This window comes from Notolepis coatsorum, assembly GCF_963971535.1.
Source record: "Notolepis coatsorum genome assembly, chromosome: 6".
In the NCBI taxonomy this organism is placed as follows: domain Eukaryota; kingdom Metazoa; phylum Chordata; class Actinopteri; order Aulopiformes; family Paralepididae; genus Notolepis; species Notolepis coatsorum.
Genome location: NC_140170.1, coordinates 140,765,170 through 140,780,718, shown reverse-complemented (window position 1 = coordinate 140,780,718; position 15,549 = coordinate 140,765,170). Strand labels below are relative to the sequence as shown.

General features: G+C 43.3%; 1 protein-coding gene across 1 annotated transcript in view; it reads right to left on the bottom strand.

Moving 5' to 3' along the window:
* Window positions 1–15,549, bottom strand: part of LOC311230920 (integrin alpha-5-like) — a 165,316-nt gene that overhangs the window by 111,793 nt on the left and 37,974 nt on the right. The window contains exon 17 of the mRNA XM_084317367.1: window positions 15,040–15,197. Coding sequence (XP_084173493.1) covers window positions 15,040–15,197 — 158 coding nt within the window. The remainder of the gene's footprint in view (window positions 1–15,039; window positions 15,198–15,549) is intronic.

The window sequence follows — 15,549 nt, the reverse complement described above, 5'->3', positions numbered from 1 at the left end:
ACTTGCCACGGATATATCCGTGCTTCTGTCCACAACGGGTGGAATCGAAACACGTATATATCCGTTGTTCGTTCCCATTGTGTTAAGAGCGATGCACTGCTCTGTTGTTCTATAAAGTGTTAAGAGCGATGCACTGCTCTGTTGTTCTATAAAGTGTTAAGAGCGATGCACTGCTATGTTGTTCTATAAAGTGTTAAGAGCGATGCACTGCTCTCTTGTTCTATAAAGTGTTAAGAGAAATGCGCTGCTCTGTTGTGCCGCTAGACTCATTACCTCAACACTGATTATTATATTGTAAATGAGGGCTATTTAATTTAATTTAACTATTTTATTGCACTGCAGTACTGCATCATCTTACTGTCTATTCTATTTGACTATTTTATTGCACTATTTTACTCTGTCTATTCTATTTTAGTCTTTTTTATTACTGTCTATTGTTTTAAAACTGAATCAAACCATAAACAAAGAGGCCTATTGGGATGTGTTACGTATTTCTTTCACATGGTGGAGGGATACTTACTGTCTGTGGTGCATATTCACATTGTGGTAGTAGTGTGTTGTCACTAATGGGTGGTTTGATTGACACACTTTTCTTTCTGTTGTCTTTTTGGCTTGTCATTAAAATGGCCGCTTTTCTAATGCAGAGCAGAGTGCAGGCTGCAGTTGTCAAGTCCTCACTTCACAGAGCTTGTCCTCGTCACAGCTCTCCAGTGTCTCACCTGCTCTCACTGCTTTATTGTATATTTTGGCTTGTTTTTTGGCTTTTTGTTATCGAACTATGGAGTCTGGAGCACCCAGCTCCCCACTCTTTTTGTTCATTTAAATTAGCTGTGCAAATAAATATTGTTATTTTTGATAACTCCTGTCTTGTCCTGTGTCCACCACTTTACGTTCAAGGCCTAAACGAGCCATATTGTAGGATTGAACGTTAGATCCTAATGTGAAAAACTGTGATTTGCCTTACCTTGTCTACTTTGCTGCTATCCTTTTGTCTGTTTTATATGTCTGCATTGCTAATTTTATGCATGTCTTCTTTTTATATATATATATATATATATATATTTTTTTACTGCTGTGAAGCACTTTGAGCTGCAATTTCTATATGAAAGGTGCTATACAAATAAAGTTATTATTATTATAACTAATTGTAAAGCGCTTTGGATAAAAGCGCTATATAAATGCACCATTTACCTTTTTTTATCAAATAGAACAATTCCTGATACCAATATCACACATGAAACGGCAACAACAGAGAAGAAAAGGAATACTCTTATCTAGGGATGCTCGATATTGGCTTTTTTACCGATACCGATATACCGATATTGTCCAACTCTTAATTTCCGATACCGATATCAACCGATACCGATATATGCAGGGTTCCCCCCCCCCCCCCCAAAAATGGAATAATTTCAGGTAATTAACATTACATATCTCTTGTTGTGGAATTAACACAACATTATGCATACTTTTGACAATAAATAAAATCAGAATTTGTTCTTACTTGCTTGCCTGGGTAAATAAAGGTTATAGAAATAAATAAAAACTTTTTGAAAACCGATACCGATATTTTCCGATATCACATTTTAATGCCGATATCGGCCGATAATATCGGTAGGCCGATAATATCGGACATCCCTACCTTTTGTTTACTTTGGCCCCCAGATGACATTATTTCTCCTCAACCAAATACACTGGCTGCCTTTCAATGCTTCTTCCGACATCTCATTTACTGCTTTTCGCAAACTCTGCCCTCTGGCTTATATGGGTCATGAGTGTTTATGTTTAGAGTTTAAGATGTAGGTGTAACGGTTGTCATCTGGTCAGAGATTGAAGAGACGGAACTGCTTTCGACTGTTTATTGCCTCAAGCAACTGGGTATAAGACTGCTGGGTAGGTAGTGGTACGGTGTCCCCACAGAGACATGCAGCGCGATATACAATGACCTCAACACGTCACCAGGTGGCTCTGTTTCTCAATTTAGATAAAATTCACATGCAAACAAATATCATTTCTAACTCTGTTACACCCACCCCCACTGAATTTTGGCGACATTGAGCACCAACTACGTACTACCTACTAAAGGCACAGTACAACACAACCACACACACACTGGGTCTTCAAAATAACAAAACCAACTCCAAAAGTATCCCATAAGGATGAAGTGGTATGAGAACAACGCTCTCAATCCAGCTACTGGCGGTAGGGTGCCTTGTACACCCCACAAGACCCTCATACACTGTGTAGTATAAGCCCATGAAAATAAATCATCGCAACATAAAAAAAAATTATGTAAGATAAATTACTCTGGACTGTCAAAACCTAGAACAAGGACCCTGTGTCGCGAACAACATCCTGCCTTGACATGGTCTGTATTAACCTGCTAACTGGTTTGATAAGGCGGCCAAATCTAGACCGAGCCTGATCAGTGTGTACGGGTGGACTCTGTATGTCACTGCACTGCACATTTCTCGCCCTATCAGTCCGTGTCACAGTGTCAAGTGAAGGATCCGCCTGCACTCTGTGTACAGAACTGCCAGCATCAACAGTGACGTTCACTGGTCCATAGTCACAGCTCACAGACCGAACCTCCATCTGGCCCTCAGGTCCCTCTGAGATGTCTCGAGACACAGAGTCTGCACTGCTTATGTCTGTAATGTCGGCCTGCGAAAGACTAGGAACGGACAATTGCGTAATCCAGTCTCGGGTCCTTCCTTCAGAGTCCACAGATGCTGGGCCAGTCAAGAGATCCCCACTCCCTTCCTCAGAGATGTTCTCTGTGTTCTCCCCCACACCGTCGACACTTGGAATGGACGATTGGGTCTCAGGCATGGATGAGGCAAGGTCGGACACTTCACTCATGTCATCCACAGGGATAAAATTGACAAGCATCAGCAGGTTCCTATGGACCACCTTCTCACGTCCAGCAACTGTGTCACAGATCTTGTACGTATGTGTCTCAGCATTCATGCCCACCACAGTGTAGATGGTTGATTCCCATCGATCAGCGACTTTCTTCTTCCCCCTTTCCCTCCTGTTCGCCAAGAGCACCCTGTCGCCGACCTCAATGTCAGACCCCTTCACTTTCCTGTTGTAGAGCCGAGCATGCCTGTTCTGCTCCTTCGTGGCATGTTCCTGGGCAATGGCCATGGCCTCCCTCAGATCTTTAGTGAGAGATTCTACATACTTGTCATAACTCGTCACACATGAGTCATTCAAGACGGTTCGGAAGAGGACATCTACAGGTAGACGGGGAATGCGGCCAAACATGAGATAAAAGGGGGCGTATCCCGTCGTCTCATGGACCGTACAGTTGTACATGAATGTCAACGTCTGCAAACGCCGTGGCCAGTCAGCCTTTGCTTCAGGTGTCAATGCACGGATCATCCCACCCAGGGTCCTGTTGAATCGTTCCACACTACCATTTCCCATTGGATGGTAGGGTGTTGTGTGCGACTTCCTGACACCTGAAACTCTGAGAAGCTCACTGATTAGCTGACTCTCAAAGTTTGCCCCTTGGTCGCTGTGGATCCGCTCTGGGAACCCGAAGACACAGAAATATCTGTCCCAGAGGACTCTCGCCACTTGCTTGGCTGACTGGTTTCTACAGGAAAACGCCTGAGCCATCCTCGTAAAGTGATCGGTCACCACCAAGACATCGACTGACTTGTTTCTGGAATCTTCAGCCGACCAAAAGTCGATACAGACAAGCTGCAGCGGTCTGGTTGATGTTATACTCTCTAAGGGAGCTCTCCCCTCAGGTTCGACTGTCTTGCTGACGATGCATCGCTGACAGTGGCACACATGGTCTCTCACATCCCTGTCAAGGTTTAGCCAGAAGAACCTTTGTCTGGTTAAACTGAGACTCCTGAACTGGCCCTGATGTCCTGCATCATCATGAACACCCTTCAGAACCTCAACCTTGAGTGAATCAGGCACGACATACTGAGACCGCCTTGCCTTGGTGATCTGGTCTCTTGAAACTCTGTACAGCACACCATTGCTCACAGCGAGCTTCTCCCAGTGCTTCAAGTATCTCATGACTGTGACAGACTCTTTCACTCTTTCTCTCCTGGAAGGTCTCCGACATCTCTCCACGTAATACAGGACACGGGAAACGGTTCTGTCTTCTAACTGCCTATCACGGAGGTCCCTCTCTGTGTGGGCAGGCAAAGAGTCTTGTCCAGGCGGAACCAACTGAGGCAAATACTGCAGCACTGCCACAGCACGAGCCCTTGAACCAGCCTCCCATTCCACATGTGATTGTACAACAGCAGACACATCTTCCATCTCAATGGATTGAGTATGCATGTGAATGGGACTGCATGAGGCCTGAGCATCGACACTCATCGGGGGGTGTTCCCTGTGACCACTGGAAACCCGAAAGGCATCTTGAACAGAGCCACTCGACATATCCCTGACTTGGGACAGGAGACTCAGGTAGGGCTCTTCCAGCAACCTATGACCAACACTGTCCTTAACAAACGGCACACGGCTCAGGGCATCAGCCACAACGTTCAGCCGGCCTGGCACATACTTGATGTCAAAGTCGTAGCTTGCCAATTTAGCTACCCAGCGCTGTTCACAACAGTCCAGCTTCGGCTTTGTCATTATGTGAGTCAGCGGGTTGTTGTCAGTCCAAATTGTAAACTTGTGGCCCTTCAGCCAGTGACTAAACTTGTCACAGACTGACCACTTCAAGGCCAGAAACTCCAAACGATGAGCTGGATAGTTCTTTTGAGACTGAGACAAGGACTTGCTGGCGAACGCAATAGGCCTGGCTCTGGTTTCGCCTTCCTGGACTTGTGACAGGACAGCACCAATACCATCCAGGGATGCATCCGTCGACAGCATGAAGGGGCGGCTGAAGTCAGGGTGAGCCAGGACCACCGTGTTAACAAGGGATGTCTTCAGCTTCTCAAAAGCCTGTTCCTCGTCTGAGGTCCAGTCAGAGGCTCTCAACTTCTTGTTCGACAGTCTGTACTTCCCCTCCTTCCCTTTTCTTCGCTCGCCCTTTAACAGAGAGAGGAGAGGCTTGGCGACGGCGGAGTATCTGGGAATGAAGTGCTGGTAATAGTTGATCATCCCCAAAAACGATCTTATCCGCTTCTGTGATGGGTTCACCCCATTGGGCTCCATGAGGTCAGCACTCGTCATTTTTGCAATGCTCTCAACCTTGCTGCGGTCTGTTGACACGCCCTTCTCGTCTATTATGTGACAGAGAAATTTCACAGACCTTCTAAGGAAGAAGCATTTCTTTGGGGCCAACTTCAGGTTATGACCACGCAGTCTGTCGAACACCATTTTAAGGCGCCCCAAGGCAGTCTCCTCATCTGGAGCAAACACCAACAAGTCATCCAAGTAGCACAGTAAACTCAAGTAGTTCTGGTCCCCGAAGATACTGGTCATCATGCGCATAAAGCTCCCGGGGCTATTGCAGAGGCCCTGCGGAAGGCGGTTGTACTCATACAAGCCCATGGGCGTGGTGAAGGCTGAGTACTTTCTGTCGTCCTCATGTAATGGCATGTTATAGAACCCGGAGGTCAAGTCCATTGTACTGAAGAAACAGTTGCCACCAAGCGCAGCCAGGCAATCCGCCTGGTGAGGGAGAGGATGAGCGTCCTTTAGGGTCCTCTTGTTCAGCCAACGGAAATCCGTACACACACGGAGATCGCCATTCTTTTTCCACACAAGTACCAGAGGAGACGCGTATTCACTGGTGGACTTTCGGATGATCTCCTTCTCCTCCATCTCACTCAGTACCCGGCGTAATATCTGATACTGGCCGGGGGGAACCCGCCTGAATGGGAGCCGGAATGGTCTGTGGTCAGAGAGGTGAATGCGGTGTACGAAGTCCTTCGCTTCTCCACAGTCAAGATGGTGGCATGAGAAGATGTCCTCATACCGCACAATCAGGTCAGCCATCTTCTGTTTCCAGCTCTCTGATACATCACAAGACTGGACGTCGAGACTGCTCAACCCAACTGACTCAAGTTTGTCATCAGTGGAACGTACCTCGGCAGAGGCGGGCATCTCCACTTGAGTGCAACTGACCAGGGGGACCTTTGGAGGGTCAGCGACATCCATGTCCTCAAGCGCCATGCAGGAGAAGACGTCGGCCAGCTTTGCATTACGCCTCACCAACACGGGCCTGTCAGAAGTATTGATGAGCTTCAGTGGGACCCATCTGTCTCCCCACAATGGAGTAACAATCCTTGCTACCAAAACTCCCCTCGGGGCCGAACGAGCAGATGTGGGCTCTGTCATTACGGTGCTGCCCGGAGATACAACAGTGTCTTTAGGTAGTTTTCCCCATACGAGATATTCACGGCCAGGTTCAAGGCAAACAGCTGAATTGCACCTCACAGTGCCAACTTTGTCCGGCACGTCCTGACCTCTCCACGGACTCAGACCAGAGAGCATAGATAGGAACTGTTCAGATTCTTGATCTTTGGCAGTGCAGGGGTCGGATACAGCTTTCCAGTAGGAATCGCACAGCTTAGACTGACGAAGGACATGCTTAATAACATTAGTCCCCAGTATCAACTCATCATGCTGTCCCTGAACAACGAGCGTGGGGACCGACATCTTACAGCCATACACTTCCATCTCCACATCGAAGGCAGACTTTGGCGTGACACGACGTCCACCACATCCAACAAGGACCACGTTCACATTGATCTGGTTGTGCTCAGTTATCACTCCAGCCTCCCTCAGCTTCATCTCTGCTGCCTCGCTGATGCTACAAGCCATGGACCCGCTGTCCAGCATGCCACCCAGCGTTGTTGTACCACCCACACCCACAGGTGTATAAAAAAGACTGTCACTGCTGCTAATCCTGTGTATGTTCTGATACACAACAACTTCTGAGTCATCACTTGAATCCTTCACAGACGTATAAACCGTCTCAGCATCAGATATATAACTAGTTTGGGAGTTCACGACGGGACCTGTACTGCCTCCCTTCACATACAGGTCAGTTAGTTTCCCCCAAACTGAGGTTGGGAGGACTTATTGGCCTGACAGTCCCTCTTTGTATGCCCAGGGGCCAGACAGGCGAAACACAGCCTCTCATTCATGCAGTGTGAAATGGTGCTATGACTAGAGTCATCACAGACCCGACAAGCTTGCTCCCTGGGACGTCCCCCTCCAGGGGTACGCGGGAACCTCCCACCACGCATTGGAGTAGCGACATTGCGCTGCTGCATTTTCTCCATCATCCCCTGAAACATGTCCACCATACGGCTAAGAAGCCTCTCCTCCGACTGCTGGAGATTCTGACCGACAACTGCCGTAGAGGTGGGGCGTGGGACATGGCAGAACTCTCCTTGAACTGGGACAGAACCAGGAGAGGGGTAAGGAGTATGACACTCCTGGTGTTGGGCTTGAAGAGAGAGAGAGATAGGACTCTGGGTGTGGCACTGCTCAGGTACTGACAAACTGGCTGGTGATGAGCTAGACTGCTCATGGAGGACAGTGGTGGTGTGACTCTTTAACTGCACAGCCCCACTAACTCTGCTGCTAGCCCTCAACTCCCTTTGGTAATCATCAATCCTCATCTGCACATCTCGTGAGGTCCATTCATGGATTGGCTTACATTTCAGAGTGTAGGATAACTCTGGGTCAGGACAATGTTTCACAAACATGAGCGCCACCTCATCACTCATGTTCCCTGCTTGCTTGCCCTGTCTGTCCAGACCCTCAATAGCTAGGTCTGCTGCCTTGTTCAATCTAATCCAGTAATCGACTGGGTTTTCTCTGGGTTTGGGCAGGGTGGCATAGAAGTCTGAAAGAGGGAGACATGAGGATGCATCACTGAAGTACTGAAGGAGGATATTGTAAATCAGCCCAGGGTCTCTATTGGCATCAAGTGATGGATCACTACGTAGGCCGATCCTCACAACATCTCTAGCTTTACCCCTTAACCGACTCAGAATTTCCTCAGCCTGCTCAAGCATAGGTATCGCCTGTTTCCTGAGATGAGACTTAGTCATGTCAATCCACTCCTGAACTGAACACTTATCAGAACCGTCACCTCTGAATGTCTGGGGTTCTCTGTCTGGCCTAACCTGAACTGTCACATGTGGGGCTTCCTGCCTGGTAGCTTCCCTGTGCGTATCCTTACGTGAAGTATTCTGGAGATCGCCACTCATGTTTATTACACCAGATGACATCAACTTTGCGACTATAGACTCGCCAATCTGGGCACCTAACTGCCCTACCATGTCTGTGAGGTGGTTCATAGCATCAGCATCACTACTAGGTGTAGAAGTGTGAGGACCCTCCCCCATGACCTGCCCAACAGGAGCACAACCTGGGCTCTGACTCAACCCTGTACCCCTACCGCTGTCAGCCATGGACCGGGAACGCCCCACCCCCCTATCAAACTTCCTGGTGACATCGCTGCCGCCAGCATAGCCACTCAACGCCAAACCTCTTCCCATCGATAGGACTGGGCTGGCAAAAGTATCCACCTTATCGTCATCAACTCCCCCCTCAGACATTGCAAGTACTCGCGTTGTGTTAAACTACGGAATATCAAATGAAAAGAAAAAAAAGAAAGAAAAAGAAAGAAAAAGAAAATTATAATCAAAATAATAATTATATATATATTTTTTCTTTCTTTTTAACAAAACAAAACAAAACTAATCGTCACTCTATGTATGGGAGTGAAAACACTTCGCTCTGACCAATATACTAGTTACAGATCTGACCACACACTGATCTTGTACACAATTCTGGACAGCCACACAGCATCCACGGCGATCGGCGTCGAGCTGATCTTGAAGATCCAGAAGGTCGCGGCACCAGTGTAACGGTTGTCATCTGGTCAGAGATTGAAGAGACGGAACTGCTTTCGACTGTTTATTGCCTCAAGCAACTGGGTATAAGACTGCTGGGTAGGTAGTGGTACGGTGTCCCCACAGAGACATGCAGCGCGATATACAATGACCTCAACACGTCACCAGGTGGCTCTGTTTCTCAATTTAGATAAAATTCACATGCAAACAAATATCATTTCTAACTCTGTTACATAGGCCTACTCTGTATAAAATATATATAACTATATATAGATATATCTCTTTGTGATTTACTGTTTCTTTTTGATTTACACGCTTCTTTTCGATTTACATAATTCTGAAAAGGTTGTGCTTGTAAATGGTATTTTGTACTTTTTTGCAGATCTCTTGTGGGAATGTGTTGTCACTTCCTATGTTGTCACTTCCTGTTTGACTTGTATATACTAGGGTCACTTACCCTTCATGCTTCATGCAAGCCATTCTGAAGAAGGTGTGTTCACACCGAAACGTCATGATTACAGGCTGCCAATAAATTTGGAAAAACCTGGAGTGCGTGCCTGGACATTGTTTCCCTATTTTTACGCAAACTCTGCCCACAAATCCCCAACTCTCCCAATACTGATAAAGTCGATTGTGCTATAAATCGATTGTGCATCCTACTTCCACCGGACAAACCCTAGCTTTCCCTTCTCACTGTTCAGTTTCTGCTGCCAAGTCTGCATATCTAAGCCTTTTAATTTTATACGTCTCCTCCACTGAATCCTCCCAAGACACGGACAATATCTCTTGTGGAACAACGTGTTTTCTTCCCAAATCTACCTGCATCTCCAATCAGAAGCTCCATTTTGGTGGCCTGACTCACACCTGCCTAAAAACCTACCTCCTCTACATTTCTCTCCCTCACGGACAAATTGAATGGCTGCACCCTCCATTACATCCTGAATTCACCTCTACTCTTTTACTTTCAATTCCTGCCGCTAAGCTTTCCAAAACCTGGTTATGTTGCCATGTATACCAGCTAGACTAGTCTTACAGCCTGACATAATATGCCTCAATTTCCATCTCTGACATCATATTGACATCATAAGGAGACTATTAGGAATTTCATATGATTTTCCTCTATACTCCACAGGTTCTTCCAGCTAATCTTCCTCTCACACACTTAAACTCCTCTGTTAAACCCGTTACTGGTTTCCGATACAATGCCACACTACTGATACACCAAGGAACTCGCCATTTCCTAATAGACAAATTAACCAATCTCTCAAGCCTTTGATATTGGCATTTCATATATTGACAATGGCCACATCAATTTATGGAATAATCCAAACTGCAAACATCATAACTTCAGCTTGCCTGGAAGCCCTGACTTATTTATCCTTCCTATCCCCTCTACAATATCTTTCCTAAGGTGTTCTATCTATCATTCAACTCCTCATTCACCACTCCACCACCTACCCAAACTTTTCACCTGCTTGTCCCTTATAGATGGAAGTTCCTCCTCATCTATGTACGTTTTTCTTTAACATATTTTGCGTGCATAGGTGTATAACTTGTATGTATTGGTAGATCTCAGCCTACATTTCACACTGCCATTGATGTTGAAAAGGGGTGGAAATACACCAAGAAACGTGAAAGTCGCTAGGCACAAGTCATCTATCTACCCTCGTGAAAACCACTGCACTTTCGTTTTCCCTAACGTTACTGTATTGTACTGCAGGGCTTCTAGTTGAGACAATAGAAGTAGAATAGAATAGAATAGAATAGAAGTACTTTATTGATCCCGAGGGAAATTCAGCACTACAGATCGCTCACAATAAACATTTAGGTAGTCAAAATCAAAAATCACAAATAAGAATAAAAATACAGTCAGGGATATACATTCTAAAATATGTATATACATTCTAAGGTTGAGTTACATATCACTATCAACTTTCAAACCCCTTTCGGTAACACTTTATAATAACACTCAGTTATAAGACATTTATAAGGTATTTGTAGATAATGAACTAATCATGAACAAACAATTTATATAGTTAAATAAGTTATAAATATATTATTAAATCATTTATAACTATATTTGTATAACATTTACAAATTAGTTATACATTATAACTCATTATCAACATTGTTTGTACTTGATTTGTTCATTAAATAATGTTATTTAACATTTGTAGATGCTTTGAAAAATGTATATGAAAAAACTACTATACCTCCATTTATTTGTTCATGTTCAACAAATGATTTGTAAAACATTCTTAAAAGATCTACAAATCATTTGCAGATGTTATTGTGTGCCCTAATCTAAAGTGAAGACTATTCATCATTAACAAATGTCTAATAGTTTGTTTATTATTTGTGGACTTTTTACTCACCTGTTATGAACAATCTGGCTTTTATTAATACAGACACGAAGCAATTACCAGACTTGTCTTTTCATATTTAATAAATGATTTGTTAGACATTCATAAAACACCTATAAATCATTTGCAGATGCTATTGCGTGCCCTAATCTAAAGTGAAGACTATTTATCATTAACAAATGTCTAATACAGTTTGTTAATTATTTGGTGACTTTTGCATCACCTGTTACAAATGTTGTAGACAGCTTTCAGATCCACCCTTCTTTGTGACATAAAACAGTCACAGAATTATGGCTATAGATAAATGCAATTTTATTAACACAAACAAAGCAACAACCAATAAACATGGTTTATAATACAAATAAAAAGAGTCTCTTTTGACAAGTCATATAAATGTAACCAGTGGGACACTAGGACCCAGGAGTTCCCTGGCCAGGTATTGCCAGAGTATGTAGAGGGAGTCGCATGAGACTTGAAAGTTGAAAGTTCACGTTTGTTCTGGTCTGTTTTAATGGAAGCTACATACATGTTATACATTAGCAGAGCCAAGGAATTCGTGCTGCTCCACGCTTTTAAGGTATGAGCAGGCTAAACACCTTTTTCGTTGGTAAAATGTCCATCATTTCCGAACTACAACTTATAGTCATAGTGTATATTTTCAGCAATACGTTTGTTTACCAATAGGTTAAAGTGTTATTAGTGAGATTTTAGTTTTAGTTTTTGTGTTGTTGTGATCGCGGAGATCGGCCATTTTGAATTACCGGCCGTCGCTGAATGATGGTAAATGTAGTCATTTTGAGAAGAGGACATGCAGAGCTTTCAATGAGCGTTGGAATTTTTTTAAACTACACTTCCCAAAGGCTTCTAGCTCCATTCAAGCAAATGACTTGTTATGAATTTTATTTTATTATCTTATTACTCTGGATTATATACCACAAAACTGAACGTTATTGGCATATATTGGAGTACAGTTAGTTTGTCTCCCCTATTTTGAGCATTTAGCAACCATCCGAAGTTCCGAAATGGCAGAGCTCATGCAAGAACAAAAAACCTACTGTACATACAGTAGTTTTCATTCTCTGTTCTTCATGCACGCCTGGTGATACTAAATCCAAATTGAACTCGGCCATTTGAAAGAGAAGATTTGGCCCAATCCATAAATGTGCGAATTGGCTATAATAAGGTAATTTATAGGCCTGCTATTCTATATTCTATAATAATATTTCAAATTGCATTGGTCCGGATGGGAGAATTCAGTACTGTATCTACAAAACCTTCTGTTTAATCATCTTCCCTTTATTAATTTCCTTAGATCTTTTGTACACGTGATCTCAAGAAGGTACTGAACGAGCTCAGTTTTTCATGTCTGGTCATTTTTAGCATGGTGTTATTCACTGTCAAAGATGCAAAGAAAAATCATAATTCATATTCTCCTTTGTTTCATCAGAATTTAAGCAAGCCTAGTAATAGACACAATATTTCTGACACTGGGAATACATTCACTGAGGTCCATAGATGTCCTTGGATACCAAGAACATGCAAATGGACCTTGTAGAAGTGGAGCAATATTCCATTTACTTAGGTATGTATTTTAGGCAGATTTTCAGAAAATAGGGCTCCGGGCTTAAGAGGTTAAATAAACTATTAGACATTGTTAATGATGAATAGTCTTCACTTTAGATTAGGGCACACAATAACATCTGCAAATGATTTATAGATCTTAAGAATGTTTTACAAATCATTTGTTGAACATGAACAAATAAATAGAGGTATACCGGTAGTCGTTTTTTCATATCCATTTTTCAAAGCATCTACAAATGTGTTACACATTAGATTATTATTTATTATTAAATGTTACACTAATAATTTACAAATAAGGTTGATCATGTGGAAAAAAGTGACCAACAGATCATTTATGAATGTTATACAAATATAGTTATAAATTATGTACTAATCAGTTGTAAATGTATTTAAATGGTTTGTTCATGATTAGTTCATTATCTACAAATAAATACCTTATAAATGTCTTATAACTGAGTGTTATTATAAAGTGTTACCCAACTTTCAAGCCTTGTCCACCCCTTTTCAACATCAATGCAGTTAGAATGGCATTTAGTAAGGTATGCTGAGATCAGCTAAAACACACACTGTATACACCTACAAACACAACACAATATACACCTACAACAGTTGTTAAAGACAGTGGCGAAATCTTTTTATCCTTATTGTGGAGATCCAGCAGTATGGGAAACCTAGTTAATAACACCTGGGATATTAAACTCACAGGATACTGAGACATGTATTTTCAGGTACCTTTACATGTACATAATTGTGTTTAGTGTTGGGTTTTGCTGTCTATGTAAGCTCCGTTTCCATGGTAATACTCACAATACTATATTTACTTATACAGGGAGAATCTGTGATTGGAATACAAAGATGCACATAACCACATTATGCAGGATATGAGCTGGTATCTGGAATACTGTCTGCAGGTAAACATGGTTTAATGTGGATCACACAGGAGTATAAAACTAAAACAAACCCGTAGGTAGATCCTGGCCTCGTGACACAGGCATATAAACCAAAACTAACCCGTAGGTAGATCCTGGCCTCGTGACACAGGCAGTGTTGGGAAAGTTCACTTTCTACATGAACTAGTTCAGTTCACAGTTCACACATTTTAAAATGAACTAGTTCAGTTCATAGTTCATAATTAAAAATGTTGAACAAAAGTTCACGGTTTCAAAAATGAACAAATTTATAGTTTATAGTTATTTTTTCAATACGTTGCTGCAAGCTATTATTTGTCAAATGTATTGCCACAACCCATATAGAACCACAGAATACTGGCATTTCCATAACGCTTTACTGCCGTCCATTCAGTCCACACTAGTAGCAGCTGCAGCTTTCATCTCTACAGTATATTTAAAAAAACATGAGGAAAAACGTGCTGCTTGAATGGTCTTTATTAAGTATAATAATCTAAATATACTTAAAGTACCAAAAGTGAAAGTAGTCATTGTGCAAACATATAACATATAAACATGTGCCGACATAACGCTGTACTAACACAACACGAGGTAGGAACCAGGCTGAGGTATGAAACTAAGGTTGTACCTCAAAGTTCAATATTCAAAGTGCAAAACATTTACTGACTTTAACTAAAACTCTTTTAAATGCTCATACGCCGACGCCGCGTAGAGTCTGACTCTGAGCGAGTGCTGCTGCTATACTACCCGACTCCCCGAAGCTCCGCCCAGAGCGGTTGCCAGATTGGGTGGTTTTACGCATTATTTTGCACCCTGTTTACGGTGTGTTTTAACTGGGTTTTCGGCTGAAAGGCATATGAAATCGGGCACACTTTTGAACGCCGTTATAATACAGTGCTGAGAATGAACGCACTTTTGAACGCCATTATACAGCGCTGAGAATGAGCGCGTTCTCAATTACGTTCATTTAGCGGAAATACAGTACGTTCAGTTCACGTTGGCCCCAAATACGAACGCGTTCACGAACGATCGTTCATTGAACGCGGTCAGGTTACATCACTGGACACAGGCGTATAAACCAAAACTAACCCGTAGGTAGATCCTGGCCTCGTGACACAGGCGTATAAACCAAAACTAACCCATAGGTAGATCCTGGCCTCGTGACACAGGCGTATAAACCAAAACTAACCCATAGGTAGATCCTGGCCTCGTGACACAGGTGTATAAACCAAAACTAACCCATAGGTAGATCCTGGCCTCGTGACACAGGTGTATAAACCAAAACTAACCCGTAGGTAGATCCTGGCCTTGTGACACAGGCGTATAAACCAAAACTAACCCGTAGGTAGATCCTGGCCTTGTGACACAGGCGTATAAACCAAAACTAACCCGTAGGTAGATCTTGGTCTCGTGACACAGGCGTCCTCCGTTGGCCAGGCTGAAACTCCCGACCAGACTGGGTTGCTGGGTGTCTAAGAACAGAGTCCTTCTGATAGACTCTCTCTGAGTCTGTTTCACACTGTCCAGCTGGATCTCCACCACAAAGCCTACACACACAGACGCACACACACACACACACACACACACACACACACACACACACACACACACACACACACACACACACACACACACACACACACACACACACACACACACACACACACACACACACACACACACACACTGTTCACAAAGTCACAAACCCACTTACTGTACATCAATATGACAGACATGATGACAAATAGAACATACACAAGGCACACCTAATCATTCATACACTGTCCGTGCATATTGTGTACAATATACAACACAACACGCAAGGATCCCATATCTCCAACAGAAAGAGGTCAGGAGTGGTTATTGGCCAAATGTGCTGTTATTCTTGACGAAAATGTA